Here is a 20,952-nt window from a genome sequence, read left to right as displayed (position 1 = left end):
ACACACACACACACACACAGCACAACCACCACCACCACCACCACCACCACTAAATCTGGTTTTCTTCATGTGTTTGTTTGCTCATTTGTTTGTTCATGTACAGTAGCGCAGAAGATACAAAATCTACTATTTTGCTGGGTGTTTTTTGCAAAAAAGACACACATTTCATCTCTTCCCATTACGCCAAAATGTATAGCTTTCAATGTCTTTAAAATGTGCAAACATCATAAAATTGTTTTCTATTTTTACAGCTATAAAACACGCAGTGAGGTGGCGACCGACATGCAGCTGATGTGGAAAAACTGCGAGGTTTTCAACGAAGACGACTCAGAGGTGGGCCAGGCAGGTCATGGTCTGTGCCGCCTATTCACGCAAAAATGGAAAGAGCTCTTCCCCGATGACGTCCTGTGAAGTTTTGAAATCACAGAAGTGGAAGTACGCTTTACACAAAAAGGAAGAGAACTTGTTTTGTGAACTTGTGAAACCACTGAAATGACAAGTACAGTTTTCTGCCATGTTGCCTGCTTCAAGCCTTCATGTGAAAATGTACAGAACTCTTCTCTGGTGACGTCCTGTGAAGTTGTGAAACCACAGAAGTACTGTACAGTTTCTTGCAATGTGGCCTGCTCCAAGCCTTCATGCGACACTGGATTGAGAGAACTGTACCCTGTCTCTGAACTGACTTTATCGTCATGGAAATAGGAAGCATGTTTCACCGAGACAAGGCGTATGCGTACGAGTTAAAGGAGTTCTTTACTGACGCTGCCTTGTGAACTTTTGAAATCACAGATATGGAAAGTAGACTTCAGTAAAAGGTGGCCTGCTCCTCGCCTTGTTGCAAGAGCAGGGAGAACGTTTCCCTTGCGATGTCTGGTTGCTTGTTGAAAGCTCAGACATGAAAGTGTGGTTGCCCCATTCCCGGCTTGGGCATAGCCTTCTCTCAAAAGCAAAAGTGGAACGATCTGAAATGCAAAATCTTCTCATATCTGAACTGATTTTTTTTTTTAATGGGAAACATTTTCTTAACAGTACTTGGAGAAAAAAACAGCCGATGGAAAATTCATGGGATCCTGAACAAAACTGTGTGATGTTTTGTTCATGGCCCATAATAGTGACACTTTTAGTAATATTTTCTAAGTCATTTTGGAAAAGCAGTGAAACAAAACAGAATGATGCATGAAATCGCATTTTGTGGTTTTCACATTTGCATTTACCAATGGATCAGTGTTCGAGCAGTGTTCAGGTACCCCCAACCTCTCCTGGTGCATTAATTTTAATCTGTACTTTTCTGGATCAAAGTGAGAGAGACATGTTTTATGATGATTTTTCATGAGAAACGTCTGTAAATCTGTGAAAATATCTCAGTTTTGACCTTTTGGGGCGATGAAGATTTTATCCATGGATATGTCTGTTGATTGAGACTACATGTGTCAATAATTATGAGTATGACGAACATTTCAGATTGTGCATTGTCAGGTCGTAGGAGTTTACTATGTTAGGGCTTGCACATATCAATTTATTCCAGTGTGTGTTCGTGTGTGTGTTAGTGTGTATGTGTGTGTATGTGTGTTTACGTGCATGTGTTCAAGATTATTAAAGAGTGGTAGGACTTTGATTATGAGTGAAATTTACTGTTGATAGTTTTACTTTTACAAATAGTACGCAGACAAAGTTTGAGTTTTAAATATCTGAATGTTTTTATCATAACAAACCACATTATTTATTATCACTGTATTTATTACTTCATTTTAACTTGTCTGTTGGAGTTCAACAGGGCAAGAAGTCTCTGTTGTTAAACTTAAATGTTGAATACTTCTTGGCACACAATTTTGATGCGACTCCTCGTGTGCATTTGACGTAAATTTTCCTGAAGGTGATGAAGTTGTAAATAAAATCAAAACCCAGAATGAAGCGAAAGCAACTATCCATATTAGTACTGAACATAATTTGCCAAATCGCAGTCCATCCTTTTGACAGACAAGATCCACTACTCTCTAAAGTCTTGCCTAAATTCTGTCTTGTTCAAATGTAACAGGAATTTATAACTCTGGCCAGTTTCCTCTATTTTTGAAATATTTATTCTTGCTTCCTTCTTTTAATTAGCAGACAGGAATCCGAATCTGATTACCAAAGTGAAAATTGACCATGCTTTGTGGTTGGCATGCGACTAATACTTTCACCAAAATGTTTGACCTCTGAAACTATTTGAAGTCTCTGTTTTCACATGATTTCTGGGATCTGTGAACCAAAATTTCTGAGAACACTTGTTGGCATTTAACAGTGCAGTACACAAATTTAGGAAAATATTAGATCTCTGGACTATTTGGAGTCCTTTTTTCACATGATTTCTGGAGTATCTGTGAAATGACGTTTTCATATCTAATAATGGGATACAAAAACCCGAAGAAAATTTGTTGGCGTCTCTTGCCATAGAAAAATGAGAAGAACATTTGTTGGTACAGTGGTACCTGTGATGAAAGGACACCCTTGGGACCAACCAAGAGTGTCCCTACATTACAGGTGGCCTGTCATGGCAGGTATATTTTGGTAGATATGATAGAAAAAGGGAAACCAGAAGTTGTCCTCTCAAGGGAGGTGTCCTCTCATCAGAGGGGCCACACACCACAGGTACCACTGTATCTAATCATGCAATTGAAAACTCTGAAGAGAACATTTGTTGGACCTTGATTAAGCAATACTTGTTATCATCGACTGCATGCTGCACACTCTGTCACTCTCGGCAATACTGTTTTCTGTTACCGACTCCAGTCACATCCAGGTTTAATTTTATTCAGGCCACCTTTTCTTCCCGATCATTACAGCTGATGATTTGTGGCAGCTGACTGATTATTTTAAATACCATGAACTCCCCCCCCCCTCCACCCAATCTTTGTAAATCATTCCTAAACCCTCCCCTCCGCTCTCACTTGATATCTTGTTACCTGTGCTTACTTGTGACATTTTATGGGTAAGGGACACTGTGTGTTTGAGTGAGGTGTTTGTTGTAATGTGATGTGTTCAACTCCTATACATGTGTAATGTGTGTAGAGTATCCATACAGAGGAAAAATCTACAGTAATGGTAACTCAAGCGAAAACTGTCCAAGCTGCATATAATCAGGGGGTTTACTGGTTATCAAAGAAATTCATGTCACATATTGCTGTGTTCACCGTCTTGAAAAGTTGGGGATGGAAGAGGGGAGAGATTGAGTTGGATTTATGGGGGTGGGGGTTGGTAAGGTAGGGGAGGGGGGGAGATAGAGCTCACAGCAAAATTTGTTGTGTTGTATAAATCTGATATGTGAAGATTATGTGTGAAAACAGCAGTAGGGTGTAACAGTGCTGGCCTGTTATTTTTGAATGATTGCTTCGAGTTTCACCTTAACTCTTGATGCATTGTTATGTGTCAGTTTCAACAGTTGTAACTGACTGCCACAGCTAGTTGTGATGTTGCTTTAATAATCAGTCTTTGTGCGATTATTGGAAATCAAAATGATTACCAGGGGTTTGTTTTAATGCATTTCATTTTCTCATCTCAAAATGTTTTCTTTCTGGCATAATATCCTTGAAAAACAATAGGTCAAATGGTTTTTGTTTGGTTGTGAATCATTTGTAGAAAGTATGGTACCTGATTTCCACCCCACCCCCCCCCCCCCCTCATTGTGATTGTGTAATTTGTTTTAATTTCAAACGTTCAGCCTTGGTGTGAGAGGCATGTTGTTTGACCTGTTATATTTAAACAGTGTAGTCAACCTATATATATATATATATATTTATAAGATCATATTGTTGGTTTAAGATGTGATTCTTGCTGCTTTTGTGTGTGTCATTGCTTCAATTTCTCTCTCAGTCTAATTTGTTTTTCTTTTTGTAAAGATGTTTGTCCAATGTGTGTATATGTTTCACATATTTGTGAACGCAATTAAAGAGATCCCCCCGCGGGTTAGGGGGAGTCCCATATTGGTTGGGACGAGAAAGAATTTACCCGATGCTCCCCAGCATGTCGTAAGAGGCGACTAACGGATTCTGTTTCTCCTTTTACCCTTGTTGAGTGTTTCTTGTATAGAATATAGTCAATTTTTGTAAAGATTTTAGTCAAGCAGTATGTAAGAAATGTTAAGTCCTTTGTACTGGAAACTTGCATTCTTCCAGTAAGGTAATATATTGTACTACGTTGCAAGCCCCTGGAGCAAATTTTTGATTAGTGCTTTTGTGAACAAGAAACAATTGACAAGTGGCTGTATCCCATCTCCCCCCTTCTCCCGTCGCGATATAACCTTCGTGGTTGAAAACGACGTTAAACACCAAATAAAGAAAGAAAGAATTAAAGAGAGCTTTGGTGTGTTTTATTCTTGCATTGGATACAGAGCACTTTTAGCTACTCGATCAGGATTTCTTGAGCTAACTTGTGCTCTGTGACTGGTGTTACTGGAATGATTATTGTTGTTGTTGTTGAAATCATAACTACTGTTTGTGGTGTCATAAAACTGTCAATTTAAAAAAAATTCTTGATTAAATATCCAATGTTAGCTACAATCAAGCCATTTGAGAGCTTTTATCTTTCTGTGTTTAATATTTTGTCTCAGGCAAAGTGATTCCTCAGGCAATTTTTGAAAGTCATGAAAGAAGATTGATCAAGTGATTTACCATGATTAATTGATACACATTTGTGAGGTGTAAGAAGTTTGTTTGCTGATCATGTGTACAGCCTGTACATTTCTGCGATACGTTGTATTTATTTGTAAAGTAGCGTGTGTGGAATGTAATCTCAGAAAACCTTTTATCCCCCACCTGTTGTGGTTGTAAGTAGTCATTTGTTGTAGACTGAACACAAGTACATGTATGTCCTTTATCAATTTGTGATTTTCTCAAGCATAATTGTGTGTGAAGAGTTTGTAAGTGGATGTATATTGTCTTATCCGTTTGATCGTGCATGAATTTAAAGTACATGTACGCTCATGTGTGAATAAGGAGAGAGAATAAATGTTCATTTGTTTCTTGTAATACATGTACATGTATTTACCTTAAGATCTGGTTAATTCAAGAAAAGTGTTCCCTAAGATGTGAACACTTTTTTTTCTCACTGTTACTGGTGTACTTTCTTTGAAGCGTAAAGTATGAGATACAACTTTATGATTTGGACCTTTATGACCAAAAACTCTGGACTGGTGATTGTGTGTTAATTTCTCTTTATTGTTGTTATTGATGTTGCATAGCTGCCAACCCTCCCGGATTTTCCGGGAATCTCCTGAATTTGACAACTTCTCCCTGCTCATATTCAAGACTACACGGTCCCCCTGGACCCCCTGGACCCCCTGGCTCCTGGATTTTAACTTCAGAAGGTTGGCAGCTATGAAATTGTTGGCTTTTAGCGGGAATAAGCTGCAACTAATCATCAATCAATCAATCAATAGGAAGCTTATATAGCGCGTATTCCGTGGGTACAGTTCTAAGCGCTTGTCGAAGAATCATTGCAACCTGCCATGGTTTTCTTTGAAGCGCTACCACCCATTTATCTCATGCCGAAGTTTCTTCGCTGTCGTTGTCGTTATTGTCACAGAATCAGAGGACTGTGTGATTTGATCACCATGGAGATGCATTTCAGTTCTGTCCGTTAACTTCCTTGGTTTTATTCTTGTCTGCATTTTTCATCACATTCTGTGATTCTTAGTGTCAATGGGACCGAATGGGCGGTTCTGGTGAGGTTATGCCCCCTCTTTCTTTCGGCTGGTAACTGGCGCCACCTCGCGGCAAGATCACACGAGAAAGGGAAAAAAAACTTGCATTGGTCCCAAATAGCATATTGGTTCGTGTGTAGGTCGTGCATTTTATAGGGTAAACAGACAATGGTCGGTTCTGGTGAGGTTATGCCCCTTCTTTCTTTCGGCTGGTAACTGGCGCCACCTTGCGGCAAGATCACAGGAGTTGTCTCGCGTTATCACCCCAGAAGCGTTCATTGTTCATGCTTTGAGGCCACATATTACGCATTTTGAAATTCTTGCTAAACTATTTTGAGTGAGAAGGTTTGGAAAGGATACTTTTTTCTTTGGTATGCATGGTAGCATTCTCACTGACATTTTGTATTTCCATCCCTAAATACTGCTCTAGTCTAAAAGGGGTGGGGGTTTGCAAAAAAACAACATTCTTTTTCTCTGCAAAATGTGTTAAGCGCTAGTCACATGTTGTTTCTTGGGAATGTAACATTCAACAGTCTTAATGGTTTGCATCTTCGGAATTTAATAAAAAAGACAAGTTAATTTATGGAACGTTTTTATTGTCGACAAAGGAAATGTCTACCATGTATTACATTTAGTCATCTTCATTAGCATTTTGATGAAAACCTTCGTGGTTGAAAACGACGTTAAACACCAAATAAAGAAATAAAGAAAGCATTTTGATGCAGTTCCCAGTTTCATTTAGCATTTTGACTGTGCCTGTAGCATTTCCTCATGCTACACCTATTGTACCCCCAAGAGAAATTTCACTTGCTTGTGAGAGATATAACACCTACATCTATATATATATACGACTAGTGTCTGTCTGTCTGTCTGTCTGTCTGTTCGCGATGCACGGCCAAAGTTCTCGGTGGATCTTTTTCAAATTTGGACACCGTATTCAGCTACACCCCGGACACAACCTCATCGATGAGATATTTCAACACGTGCTCTCAGCGCGCAGCGCTGTGCGCGCTGAACCGATTTTTTTGTTTGTTTTTGTTTGTCGGGATCCACTACCAGTAACTCTTCCTTATCTTCTCCAGTGTTTTCAGCCGCAATTATCTCCCTTCCTCCGTGTGGCGTCAATCCATATTCCCGTTACTACGTTACTATTTTTAGAAGGTCACTGCACGTTACTATTTTTAGAAGGTCTCCAGTGTTTTGCGCGTTTATCTCCTTTCCTTCGTGCGCCGGCAAAGCCGACGTACACCCGGCAGAGCCGGGTCCCAGGCACAGCCTGGTATTAGGCTCTACTTCTTCCCGGCGAAGCCGGTACCCGGCGAAGCGGGTAATCATCTAGTAAATGAATATGTTGCTTGAGATACAAAGAACAGTTTCATATACCAGTTTCTGCATAATTAGACATAACTGTCATGGTAAGTGTTTATAAGTGTGTGCCATTTAAGTGTGACTGAAAGTTTTGCAGCTAATGTGCACATGCCCGTTATTATTATTTTTTAACAATTTTTTTTAATTTTTGAGGAGGCATGTCCTTTACTGTGTCTTGTTTTATGCGTCATGTTGTACCAATACCTATGCTGTGACATTTTCAGATCTGTATTGTTTGTATCAAAAAAGTGTAAATGCATACTTGTTATATTACAATTACTCAATATTTGTGTTGCTCTTAGTCACAAAAAAAGGTGTTGTTGGTTCCATAATGACGATGACGACTATTTTATTTCTTTTGATTTTCTTTGTGTCATTCTCAACAAAAGAACATTGTGTTCAGGCCACAATTGAAACGAGTTCATCTTAATGTGTCATTTTAACCATGCTTTTATAGAAAGCAGAAGTACGTCATCAGGAACACAAAATAATAGTGACTGCTGGGATATCATGAAAGTAATTTGTGAAGATTTTCTAATGTTTTAAAACTTATTCTTGCTTGGTCCAATGAACAAAAAAGGAATCTTCGTCCTTGATGTTGGGCGCAGTACCTCTCGATGTATGTATGTAATTTTATGTTTTAAATGTCAACAATTTGTTGTGAACTGTATGTAATAATCTACTTCTGCATGGATGTCTGAATAAAGCTAGAAAGAGACGTTTGCTGGTTTGTGTTCTTGCTGATGGTGGTTGTGTGGTTTGTTATGGTGTATGTGTGTGTGTGTGTGTGTGCTGGCATTTCATTGCTTTCCTGTTTGTGAGTGTAAACATGTAGTTCCCATCACATTAGCTGAGACAGACACAGACACATACACACACACGCATACTCACACGCACACTCTTTTTCTCTCTCTCCAAGCCTTTATTTAATCATAGCGTCAGCAACTAGGACCATACCGTGACAGTGGTACCTATATAGTAAGACCGAGGGGCAGGGATGTAGCTCAGTCGGTAGCGCGCTGGATTTGTATCCAGTTGGCCGCTGTCAGCGTGAGTTCGTCCCCACGTTCGGCGAGAGATTTATTTCTGAGTCAACTTTGTGTGCAGACTCTCCTCGGTGTCCGAACACCCCCGTGTGTACACGCAAGCACAAGACCAAGTGCGCACGAAAAAATCCTGTAATCCATGTCAGAGTTCGGTGGGTTATAGAAACACGAAAATACCCAGCATGCTTCCTCCGAAAACGGCGTATGGCTGCCTAAATGGCGGGGGACAAAACGGTCATACACGTACAAATTCCACTCGTGCAAAAAAAACGAGTGTACGTGGGAGTTTCAGCCCACGAACACAGAAGACAGAAGAAGAAGTAAGACCGTTATTGGTCAAAAGAGACTAAGATATTATATACAATGTAGTCAAGTGCAAAAGTAAAAACTTCTTTTCATCTCAGACTTAAAGTGTTGGTGTTTTTACTAGCCTACCTAAAACTGCTATTCGCTAGAGGTTGTGTAGGTGACTGATTTTTCAAACCAGATTACAGCGGTACCTTTCGGCTCCCGCCACCCACCTTTTTACATTTAGTCAAGTTTTGACTAAATGTTTTAACATAGAGGGGGAATTGAGACGAGGGTCGTGGTGTATGTGTGTGTGTGTAGAGCGATTCAGAGTAAACTACTGGACTGATTTGTATGAAATTTTACATGAGAGTTCCTGGCAATAATTTCCCCAGGTGTTTTTTGGCTCACGTAAGTGTAGCCTATGCGATGCTAACTTTTGTCTGTCTGTGCGTGCGTGGGTGCGTGCGTATGTATGTATGTCTGTGGTAGAAACTTTAACATTTGAATACGTCACATTATGGCGTAAGAGGGTTAGACGTCACGCGAAGGAATTACTGAAAGTCTCGGTCATTGTTATTTTGAGCGGGCCGAGACTAGTTGGCAGTCGTGTCCCTGTAACTTAAAAAGTGGCCGTATAAAATTTCATCTCACACGGCATCACTGCAGAGCGCCTAGAACTGTACCCACGGAATATGCGCGATATAAGCCTCATTGATTGATTGATTGATTGAAAAAGTGTAAGTAGGCTACTTGCAGACAAACAGATCTAGATCTATTCACATCGACAGCCATCGTGAAGAAGGCCAACCAGACCCTTGGATTCCTTCGCAGGAACCTCAAGATAGGAGCAGTCCACACCAAAGAACTGGCCTACAAGTCCCTAGTGCGACCTTTGCTGGAGTACGCATGCACAGCCTGGGACCCCTCCTCGCAGAAGAACATCGCCAAGATCGAAGCCGTACAGCGCAGGGCAGCACGCTACGTTCTCCACCGACACCGCAACACCTCAAGTGTCGGAGAGATGCTGCAGACCCTCCAGTGGCCCTCTCTTGAGCAACGCAGACGGACGTCCAGACTGTGTATGCTGTACAAGATTACCAACAATCTCGTCAAGGTCAACTGCGACGAGCTCCAACACCTTCCCAGCAGATCAAGAAGAAGCTCAAGAACAAACACCAGAGCCTTCAACAGGATCCCAAGCAAGACCGATACGAGACTGAACAGCTTCCTCCCCAGAACCATCAGGGAGTGGAATGAGCTACCAGAGGAGGTTGTCAGCGCGGCGACAGCAGCCGCCTTCACCTCCAGCGCATCCCACCACTGCCAGCACCTGTAAACAAAACCCTGTACCCTGCCCTAGGCCACCAGTAAGTAGGGTCGATGAAGGCTAGGGCAGCACCGGCAGGGGTTTAACCCCTGCAACCGCTTCGGCCGCCGGCTTGGCCTAGCCCGAGACTTGAAAATGCTGTGTGGTCCTGCCCCCCCCCCCCCCCCCCCACCCCCCTCTCCCTGCAAATGTTATATTCTTCCGCAACCCTCCAAAGCGCCACTAATAGTCAGAACGTTGACCCTGGGCATTAAATGGAAGAAGATGGAAGAAGAAGAAGATCTAGTGTCTCGCTTTCTTGCACAGTGTCACCTATGCTTACTGTGTGTGTGTATGTGTGACGGAGTGATTGAGTTTGTGTTACTGTTTGTCGATTTCTTACGTGAGCCTTGATGGCTTCGCCTCTTGTTTTAATATTTTTTTTTATAAATGTCTTTGATGACGTTATATCTGACTTTTTGTAACAGTTGAGGCGGCACTGTCACATCCTAATTTTTCAATGAAATTGATTGAAATTTTGGCCAAGCAATCTTCGACAAAGGCCAGACTTCGGTATTGCATTTCAGCTTGGAGGCTTAAAAATTAATTGATGACTTTAGTCATTAAATATCTGAAAATTGTAAATAGAGAATACTACATGGCTTGCTGTGTCGTACCAGATTTACACGAGTTTGTTTTTTTTAAATATTGAACTGCGAGCGAAAGCGAGCTGTTTACTATTTGAAAAAGCAACGAGTGTAAATCTGGTACGGAACAGCAAGCCATGTAGTATTCTGTTTATCCTACATACTGTACTTACGTGTATTTTACTGAAAATGTCCTGCATTCGAGGCAGCTAAATTGAAGACGCTTGTTTTAGAACCTCGATCTCTTCTAAAGCCTCGTGCAATCTATTACGTCAAAGCAAAGAAACGTCACTCTGAAAGTGTGGCGTGACGTGTTAGTTCTAAAGATTCATCGAGGGTAATTAGCGAGCGCAATTTGTGTTTCTATAATGACGTTTGTCTCGGTGACTTTGGCATCATAAGCAGTGGAAAAACAGGTCCCTGCCAGACTTGCTTGACATGACCTCATTTACATGATATACACACGTGTGATTTGAACGATTATTATCTCACGGGTGTCTCTCTCACGTATGTAGGATAATTAAAATTATTTTTGTATAAAACGATCCAAAAACAATTTCATTTTATTCTTCATCATTTTCTGATTCCAAAAACATATAAATATGTTATATTTGGATTAAAAGCAAGCTCTGAAAATTAGAAATATGAAAATTATGATTAAAATTAAATTTTTGAAATCAATTTAAAAACAATTTCATTTTATTTCTTCTTGGTTCCTGATTCCAAAAACCTATAGATATGTTATGTTTGGAATTAAAACAAGATCAGAAAGTTAACAAGAATAGAGATTCAGAAAAGCGTGCAATGATGCTCAGCGCAACTACTACTGCGCTGTACTGTCTCGTCAATTTCACTGCCTTTTCCTCGAGCGGGGGATTGAAGAAAAAACTAGACAGCAGAGACCAAACAAGTCGCGTAAGGCGAAAATACAATATTTAGTCAAGTAGCTGTCGAACTCACAGAATGAAACTGAACGCAATGCAATTTTTCAGCAAGACCGTATACTCATAGCATCGTCAGTCCACCGTTCAGGCAGTGAAATTGACAAGAAGAGCGGTTTAGTAGTTGCGCTGAGAAGGATAGCACGCTTTTCTATACCTCTCTTCGTTTTAACTTTCTGAGCGTGTTTTTAATCCAAACATATCATATCTATATGTTTTTGGAATCAGGAACCGACAAGGAATAAGATGAAAGTGTTTTTAAATTGATTTGGAAAATTTAATTTTGATAATAATTTTTATATTTTTAATTTTCAGAGCTTGTTTTTAATTCAAATATAACATATTTATATGTTTTTGGAATCAGCAAATAATGGAGAATAAGATAAACGTAAATTTGGATCGTTTTATAATTTTTTATTTTTTTTTACAATTTTCAGATTTTTAATGACCAAAGTCATTAATTAATTTTTAAGCCATCACGCTGAAATGCAATACCGAAGTCCGGGCTTCGTCGAAGACTATTTGACCAAAATTTCAACCAATCTGGTTGAAAAATGAGAGCGTGACAGTGCCGCCTCAACTTTCACGAAAAGCCGGATATGACGTCATCAAAGACATTTATCGAAAAAAGGAGAAAAACGTTCGGGGATATCAATCCCAGGAACTCTCATGTAAAATTTCATAAAGATCGGCCCAGTAGTTTGGTCTGAATCGCTCTACACGCACGCACGCACGCACGCACGCACGCACGCACGCACACACACACACACACACACACACACACACACACATACACCACGACCCTCGTTTCGATTCCCCCTCGATGTTAAAATATTTAGTCAAAACTTGACTAAATATAAAAACGGGGTAGGTGAAGGGTGGTTAGTTAAAAAGTGGTCTGCATACTTCGGAGGAAATGAATAGCATAAACATACGGCCTAATACTCAGTCACGTGTGGTGAATATTGTGTAGCAGACGAAAATTACGAAACTATAGTTATGTAGCTGATTAAAGCGCCACCTTGCGTTGGCGGGAACTTTGCGGTGGTGCAGTTGGCAGACGTGTGGAAGAAAGTTGTGACCGTTCATACGATCATTTTCTTTGCAAAATCCTAAGTTGAATTGGAGAGAAGGACGTCATTTTCAGCAGATAAATAACGTCATCATGTACGTAATCCGTTACAGTAATTATATGAACAGTTTCCCGATTTTGTCCTTGCTGGTGCTGATAAATCATCATGTCAACGATGTTTTCGAAGGCGCGCCTGTCCTACTTCAGAAATAACGCTATCTCCGAGAGATTGTGTCAATGGGCTTTAGGACTTTTAACGTAATAAGCGTGAACACTGTCTGTAAAAGAAGAGTTTTACATGTGTTGGATCAGCTAGATGATAGACAACTTAAATATTCGTTGACCTTCGACAAGACAGTTTTTAAAAGTCAAAAAGTATCGACGCAACTTGATCATTTTATTGAAGGCAATGAGCCTGCCTCCTTTTTGATGCACTGCACCATCTTCTTCTATGTTAAATGATTTAATACAACATTTTTATACATGTGATAATGGTTTATCATCCTAAAGACAGTGTACAGGTAATACTAATATTAGTAATAAAATAATTAGGGCCTATGCATTAATTACTGAGCAATATCTTCAATTCTTGATCTACAGGTGACCAAACGGCCTTTCAATTTCATCGGGGTGAGAATTAAATGCTAGTAAACAGGGGTAAAAAGAGTGCTTCTTGATTTGACTGCTGGTGGTACAGGAAAGCATTGAGGTCACACCGTCTGTCGTTTGCTTACTTGCCAGGAATTCTTAATTGTCGCATGGAGAGCAATGGTGGGTACACATGAATTGTATTTTCAAATGACGGACCTCAATGTCTATGAATAACAAAGTACTAATTATTGCACATTCTGAGTGAAACATTGAATGATAGCAGTCGGGTTTGTGTCAAAAAAAATGTTCCAGGTCAGCGACGGAAGTACTTGAACGCGCTACAGGCAAGCTGACACCACGGAGTGAGTCGCCCATCAAGCCTGACTCTGACGCCATGGAGCCAAAGGAGGAAGCCAAACGCATCCCAACACCACCACCCAGTGAAGACGTTAAATGTGTTCCATCGCCTTCATCATCTGCCTATGGTAAGATTGTTTTGGTATAGTCCCGGAATAGACAAAGTTCAGAAATAACTGTGCCGGATTTGTATGAGTTGTGAAAGATAAAGAGTGAATACTCTGGAAGCCTGTATTAGGACAAGGACCATATATGGAGACATACCCCTCGCTAATGATTGGCCTATATGTTGTCGAGTGAGAAAGCTTGCCTCTATGTTTCAAGAGCAATTGTATTCACTCTGCCACAACACATACAAACCCGGCAGAGGTATTTCCAGAATTCGCCTATCAGTTTGGGCCCCGTGGAAGTGACGTCACATACTGAACGAAGAGCGACTGTTTAAGATTCACTTCGCAGGACTGTGAACGTCACACAGGTCTAAACATTACTATTACAAGTGTTTGATATGGTTTATGCAAGTCTGTTGATTCAAGTTAACTTTCATTATTATATTATTAATATTTGAAATTCATTTTGTTCCAATGAAAATGTTTTGAATGTTGACTGATTGATTTCTAGGAATTTGATCTGAATTTCACGTGTTAGGCCTAAAAAAAAATTAAATTACATATCTTACCCAACTCACATATAGCAATTAACCCATAGTTCAGTGCTGATACCGCTGTACGCGTCCCCTTAGCAACAAGGAAGACGCCTCTAAAAAAGAGTGACCGAGACCCGTAAGGGTATCCAGGCCAGCCCGTAAGGGAGGCTGCCTTCCATATGCGCGCGCATATGCCGCCATCTTGTCATTCTACTCTCAGCGCTCAGTGGAGCTGGTCGTGTTTGGTACGCTCCGGCTGTGTTTTCAGCCTACTTGCTTGGTCTTCCAGACCTGGTTTGTGTTCCCCTTGGTGTCTTCTTGTCACCGGACTTCGCATTTGCTGTTGAGGTGAGATCTTTCCATTTTTTACCTGAATTTTGGCGGCATTGTTGGCTTGTTTTCGGACTTACAAAATTTTTTCCAAATTTGTTTGTGAGTTGTTTTCATCATGGCTGACAATGCGGACGGGAAGAGGTCAGCATCTAAACATGTAGCTGCTTCGCCCTCCCCTGTTAAGAAAAGCTCTAGAAGTTCTAGAAGTTCTAAAACGCACGGCGATACGCCCGTGTCTCTTTCGGGTTCAGAATCCAAAAAATGTAGTGATGTTGTTGTTGGCGTGCCCGGAGTTTCCGGTTCGTCTGCTAAACCTACGGAGAAGCCCTTGCTCGGGGTTAAGCATGTTGTAGGGGATGTCTCGCCTGTAGGTTCTGGGCTTGCATCTGCGGATTTTGCTTCTTTGCTTTTGACATTAAGCTCTCAGGTTTCGGCCTTAGCGGCTGAAGTTTCGTCAACTAAGGCGGAGATACGTGCGCTGCCGGCAGGTGTCGGTGGTACGTCGTCGCTGGCCAGTGTGCGTTTGCCTCCCTCTGCTACTGTTACGAGGGCGGACGTGCATGCGTCTCAGGATGGGATCTCTCAGGCTCCCGTGGGGTCTCCGGCCGGTGTCCGTTCTTCTTCACAAGGTATGTGCACTCCACGTGAGCGTTGTCTTGAGGGAGTAGCCTCGGGTCTCATCCCAGGTGAAAGTTCTGAAACATCGGCTGATATCCACCGCTTAGTCGGGGTGTCAGTGGGTGCGAAGGGCCCTGACAAGCGAACAGATGTTCCTATTCTTCCCGACCGTAGTCAGGTTGAAGGGCATCTGCTTCCGCCCAGGGGGCAGGAAGTTGGTGGTAGTATGGCTGGCTCTGGACTTGACTCTGTTAGTCAGTACGGGGACCAGTCTCCGGAGTGCACGGAAGGGCACGAAGGCTACCTGGATGACGGTGCCGCCTCTCAGGCTGAAGGTGCTGGATTCTTTTTGCCACGGCAGCTGCCAGATGCGGTGGCTCTGGCGGCTGGAGTGGCTTCGAAATATCTCGATGAGGAGGTGGCGGTGAACAAATCTCAGTTTGTCCATCCTCCTTCTGCCTTAGGGGATTTCAGGAGTGCTAAGGAACCGAAAAGTTCGTTCCGATTCCGGGAGTCCCCCTCTGTGGCGGTCGAGATGTCGAAGGTTTTTGCGAAAGGTCGAGCTATGTCCGATGCCTTTCCGCTGTTGTCACAGCATGGGGAGGCGCCGGAGGTGGTGGGCCCCTGGTTGGCTAAAGCGGGTCAACACGTTCCTTGTTCTGCGCTCTCAAAGAGCTCTAAACTGTCGGTTCGTCCCGTCGCTCTACTTGACTCTTTCGCTTTGCCGAGATCAGTTCTACCGGTGACTCCGGAACTGCTTTCTCTGCGGGAGGACGGGTATGCCAGGGATAGATCAGTCCCTTACACGGAGTCTGCTCTTCAGGCTTTGGAGGAGACGGGTAGATCTCTGCTCGAGTTGGGTTCCGTCTCTAGTTCTCTCCAACGCTCTTTGTCTAGGTCTATCGCTTCATCGTTAGACCCGTTTGAGTTCCGTTACGACGCCTCCCAGGAGGATGTGACAACTCTGTTGGCGACGCTTGCCAAGGTCTCTCAGGAACAATTGAGCTTGGCAGCCAGGCTTTACGGGCATGCTGTACATTCCCGCAGAACTGCCTTTTTGGCGGGTTCAAAGATCCGTGACAGGGGTACCATTGACAGACTTAAGGTATCCCCGTTTACGGAAGGGTCGCTGCTGGGTACTTCCTCTTTGGACGCTTTGCAGAAGGAAACCCAGGACGCTAGGGATCTGGCTATTGCAAGGATTGCTCACCACGGCTTTCAGAAGGTTCAGAGCAAGCCTACCTCCCAGAGTAAGGCTCAGCCTTCTTCGTCTGGGGGGGGCAAGATGCAAAATCAGTCCACCTCTTTTCGGGGTAGGGGGCGAGGCGCGCCTTACCAGAAGAGAGGCTCCTTTGGGGGTTCTCGGGGGTCGGGGCACAAGCCTCACCCCCAATGAGGGTCTCCCGAGCCACTATTCCCAGTAACCCCCGCCGTGGTGGCGGCGGGTGGCCCCTCCAGGGCCTTGGCCGCCTGGACACGCCTGGTGTCCAGCCGGTGGATTTTGGGAATAGTGCGTTCGGGATTCCGTCTCCTCTGGGCAGAGGGGAAGGCACCTCTGTCCAGGATACCTCCGCCTTTCAGATATCCCGTGGACCCGGAAGCCAAGTCAGCCGTTCATGCGGAGGTGGCTTCCCTACTCCTGAAGGGTGCGATAGAGGAAGTTCGAGATCGAGAGTCCCTCGGCTTTTACGGCAGGCTGTTCGTGGTGCCCAAAGCCTCAGGGGCATGGAGGCCTGTTTTGGACCTGTCCACCCTGAACAAATACCTACGGGTAGTCAAGTTTGTCATGGAGACTCCTCTCTCTGTAAGGGAAGCTCTGCGTCCGGGAGATTGGGCCACGTCGGTGGATCTCACCGACGCATATTTCCATGTGCTCATGCATGTTCAAGACAGGAAATGGCTGCGCTTTCTGTGGGGCGAGAAAGTGTTTCAATTTCGGGCACTCCCCTTCGGGCTTTCCCTGGCCCCCTGGATCTTCACGCTGGTCGTTCGCCAGCTTTGCTCCCTTGTCAGACAAGAGGGGGTACGCCTACGGGCGTATTTAGACGATTGGTTGAATCTGCATCAGGACCAGTACATGTGCAGAACTCAGACTGCGAGGGTTCTCGACCTGGCGGCTCAGCTGGGCTTTACAGTCAATCTAGGGAAGTCAGAGTTAGAACCATCCCAACGCTTCACTTACCTGGGCATGGATTTCGATACGGTGGAGTGGTTAGTCCGTCCCTCTCAAAAGAGGGTGGACAAGCTTCAGAACTTGGTTCGCTCGTTGAAAGGAAAGAGTGTGTCCACGGCCCGGGAGTTGTCCTCCCTACTGGGGCAGATGGAATCGATGGCTCCCCTTGTGCCTCTAGGCAGGGTCCACAAGAGGCCGTTTCAGGCGGCTTTGAGGAGGCAGTGGGACCAAGCCTCTCAGGGCTGGAATGTTCGCATAGGACTGGGGAGTTGGTTCAACAACACTACAAGTGTTTGGCTGCTCCCCTGGGTCTCTCAGGGTGTTCCGATCGTTCCTCCGGCGCCGGAGAACATTCTTGTTACAGATGCATCCATGACAGGCTGGGGTGCTCATCTGGCCGATCAGACAGCCTCAGGTCTGTGGGATCTCTCCCTAGCTCCACAGCACATAAACGTGCTGGAGCTGGAGGCTGTGTCTCTGGGTTTACAGGCTTTCCTGCCGCTTCTGGGGGGCAGTCATGTTCAAGTCCACACGGACAATACGACTGTGGCCGCTTACATAAATCGGCAGGGGGGCACACGCTCGCAGAAGCTGTCGGAGAGCGCTTGCCATCTGTTGGTTTGGTGCAGTTCGCACAACATACTTCTCTCAGCGAAGTACCTGAAGGGCACGCTCAATGTTTTGGCGGATGCCCTCAGTCGGGGGGACAAGGTTCTGCACTCAGAATGGACCCTCTCCCACCAGGCGTTGGACCGCCTTTGGGTTCAAGTAGACAAGCCTTGCATAGATCTGTTTGCAACGAGATTCTCCACCAGGCTTCCCCTTTTCGTCTCACCGTTCCCGGACCCTCTGGCGTGGGCGGTGAACGCGTTGGATCTGGATTGGTCAAATCTGCAGGCTTACGCTTTTCCTCCGTTTTGCCTGCTAGGGAAGGTAGTAAGAAAAGTGGATCTGGAAAAGCCAGCGCTGGTGCTGGTTGCTCCTCTTTGGCCCAGCCAGCACTGGTATCCGGACCTTCTGCGGCTGGCAGTGCGCCCACCCATTCCTCTAGGCGTTCGAAGGGGCGACCTGTTACAGCCCAGGTCAGGGGTCCCGCACGAGAATCCGCAAGCGTTGCAGCTTCACGGCTGGATTCTGTCAGAATCGCTCTGCGTCGTGCCGGGGCCTCGGCCACAACTTTGAAACTGGTACAGAAAGCACACAGAGACTCAACTAGCTCCGTTTACTCTTCTCATTGGGCTGCATGGGCCAAGTGGTGCTCTGAGAATAAGGTTCAACATCTTTCCCCAAGGTCCATGGAGGTAGCCAACCACCTCTCTTGGTTGGCTAGTAGGGGGGTCTCTCCTTCTTCACTGCGAGTTAGAAGGTCTGCGATTTCTTCCACTCTTAGACAGCTCGGTCGCAAGATCAATCTTGACGGTGTCATTTCAAGCGTGCTTAAGGGAGCTGCCCTTGACGCAGCTCTCTCAAGATCACAGCTCCCTGCCTGGGATCTGTTTGTGGTTCTCCGTTTCCTTGCATCGGAGGACTTTGAGCCTCTCCGGTTGGCTAGTTTACCTAATTTGACGAGAAAAACTCTGTTTTTGGTCTTGCTTGCCACGGCTAGGAGGGGTAGCGAGGTGCACGCACTTTCTGGTCTCGCTAAAGATATTTCCCTGGAGAGGGATGGCTCCTACTCTTTGAGATTTACGTCTAATTTTCTCGCTAAAAATCAAAAGCCCGGTCAGGCTTCGCCTTGCATTCGTATTCCACCCTTGAGCGATATACTCGCTCCTGGAGACCCCGATCTGTCAAATTGTCCTGTCAGGGCGTTAAGCAGCTACCTGTCTAGGTCTTCGCCGATTCGCTCGGAAACTCAGAAATTATTGTTTATATCCCTCAACACTGTGCGAGCGAAGGATATCTCGAAGGTCACCTTAACTAAATGGGTTTCACTGACCATTAAGCAAGCGTATGGATGGTGGCAACGCCAGTCTGGCGAGGTCAGGGCGGTGCTTCCTCTTACGTCAGCCAGGACGCACGAAGCGAGGGCTTGGGCGTCTTCTGTGGCCGTGCTTCGCTCAGGGCGCCTATCAGAGGTCCTGGCGGCGGCTTATTGGAAATCTGAGGACGTGTTCATCAATTTTTATTTGAGAGACATTGCTGCAAGGCGGCAAGATGGCAGTGCGGCTTTGCCGGCTCTCGTGGCTGCAGGGCAGGTCCTGCGGTCTTAAGTTGGTAAGTACCCTCCTCCTATAGTAGCAATCTGCTATATGTGAGTTGGGTAAGATATGTAATTTAATTAAAAATTTTAGTAATAAATTTTCATTTGATTAATATACTTACCCAACTCACATCGTTTATTCCCTCCCGCCTCCCCGCTGTGGGGGGTATGGGGGTCTAAAAAAGTAGTGAGTTGGGCTTCGTGTAGAATGACAAGATGGCGGCATATGCGCGCGCATATGGAAGGCAGCCTCCCTTACGGGCTGGCCTGGATACCCTTACGGGTCTCGGTCACTCTTTTTTAGAGGCGTCTTCCTTGTTGCTAAGGGGACGCGTACAGCGGTATCAGCACTGAACTATGGGTTAATTGCTATATGTGAGTTGGGTAAGTATATTAATCAAATGAAAATTTATTACTAAAATTTTTAAATAGGTGTGGTTACGGTAACCCGACCTACCCTATTTTTAGGGGCCGATCCTATAACTTTTTATTACATTTGTCAAAACAAAAAAAAACCGAGTACAAAAAACGCAATGAAAGCGAAAGCGCCCGTGTCGCACACTTATTTCCCTGTCAAGTAGGTTTAATTTGTACACATTAGAAAAAAAAGTAAAAAAAAAAAAAAAAGTGATTGCCTACCTTCCTACCCTATTTTTATTGGCTATGTTACCGTAACCACACCTATTTTTTTTTTTGGCCTTAGCAGTTGATTCGTTCATTGCAAGCTAGTTATAGAGTGAAATTGATGTGTGTGTGTTGCAGATGCAGATCAGAGCGACAGTTGTTCCGAGAGGCGCGGGCCTGGAGAGACTGCGTTGCCTGGAGGAGTGGTGACGGAACAGATGATAGAGGAGGAGAAGAAGATGAAGGAGGAAGCAGAAAGGGAAGAAAGGAGGCTGAAAGAAGAAAGAGAACGGGTAAGAACTATAGTAAGATTGGTTGTGTGTGGGACTGGGAGTCTGTGAACTTTCATTTCATTGTGTTTTTAATTCCATTTTTTTTATTATTTCATTGCTGGAAACTTTGGGTCGCTTCCTCCCAGTGCAAAGCTCGCAGAAAGGGTGACACTACGCAGGCGTGTGCATGTTAAGGTGCACTTTTGGTACGATGACTGAGATCTTTTACGCATGGCTGTGGTAACACAGCGATGGGACATGGACACCATCTCTGAGTCTGTTCTCGTCCCGGCCTGGATTCGATCCAAGGATCATGAGTCCAGTGCTCTTCCAACTGGTCTACCAGGCCCCCTTTTCTTCTCTGTGAGGTGTGACTTGGACATTGATGATTTCTACTTGTTTGTTTGTGTGGTCTCTGAACTCAAGTGTTACAGGCGGGTGAAACTTGTTTGCAGAGCAGGTGATTGATTTACATTACAGAGTCCACGCCCTGAACCCTTACTGATGTGACCAGTCTGTCTTTGCTACAAACTCCAAAGGATGCGACACTAACAGTGATGCATTCATGCTGCTTCAGCTGGTCGTTGGTAGATAGTGTGTTGTCATCTGAAGGATAAGGAGAGGCACCGGGGGGGGGGGGGGGGGGGGGGGGGGGTCTAAGAACCCATTGAATTCACTTTTAGTTTAGACATAAATTCAATATTTTCGTGTGTTAAATCAGGGGTGGGACTTTTCTGCGGACACAACTTACGAATTCTGCTGGAGTAATCTATTTTTCCGCGTCCCA

At 44.3% G+C, this 20,952-nt stretch overlaps 3 protein-coding genes across 9 annotated transcripts in view; all 3 read left to right on the top strand.

The window, feature by feature from the left end:
* Nucleotides 1-7,764, top strand: part of LOC138947213 (bromodomain adjacent to zinc finger domain protein 2B-like) — a 115,973-nt gene extending 108,209 nt beyond the window's left edge. For all 6 annotated transcript variants that reach the window (XM_070318650.1, XM_070318651.1, XM_070318649.1 and 3 more), the window contains one exon: nucleotides 252-7,764. In XM_070318650.1, coding sequence (XP_070174751.1) covers nucleotides 252-411 — 160 coding nt within the window. In that variant the 3' untranslated portion in view covers nucleotides 412-7,764. The remainder of the gene's footprint in view (nucleotides 1-251) is intronic.
* On the top strand, nucleotides 5,686-9,718 carry LOC138946870 (uncharacterized). Its single transcript, XM_070318270.1, has 2 exons — nucleotides 5,686-5,698; nucleotides 9,171-9,718. The coding sequence occupies exons 1-2, from the start codon at nucleotides 5,686-5,688 to the stop codon at nucleotides 9,716-9,718; spliced, it is 561 nt and encodes a 186-aa protein (XP_070174371.1).
* A 2,589-nt stretch (nucleotides 9,719-12,307) lies between these two features.
* The window catches only part of LOC138947203 (lymphocyte-specific helicase-like), a 38,633-nt gene continuing 29,988 nt past the window's right edge, over nucleotides 12,308-20,952 (top strand). Inside the window, exons 1-3 of one of the 2 annotated variants that reach the window (XM_070318637.1) lie at nucleotides 12,308-12,443; nucleotides 13,252-13,424; nucleotides 20,032-20,186. In XM_070318637.1, coding sequence (XP_070174738.1) covers nucleotides 12,442-12,443; nucleotides 13,252-13,424; nucleotides 20,032-20,186 — 330 coding nt within the window. In that variant the 5' untranslated portion in view covers nucleotides 12,308-12,441. Of the gene's footprint in view, nucleotides 12,444-12,479; nucleotides 12,607-13,251; nucleotides 13,425-20,031; nucleotides 20,187-20,952 lie in introns of those variants that run through there. The other variant, XM_070318636.1, reaches the window with a different exon arrangement.

Source organism: Littorina saxatilis, linkage group LG14 (genome assembly GCF_037325665.1).
Source record: "Littorina saxatilis isolate snail1 linkage group LG14, US_GU_Lsax_2.0, whole genome shotgun sequence".
Classification (NCBI taxonomy): domain Eukaryota; kingdom Metazoa; phylum Mollusca; class Gastropoda; order Littorinimorpha; family Littorinidae; genus Littorina; species Littorina saxatilis.
The sequence above is the reverse complement of the archived record's forward strand: the minus strand, read 5'-3'. Positions and strand labels throughout refer to the sequence as shown.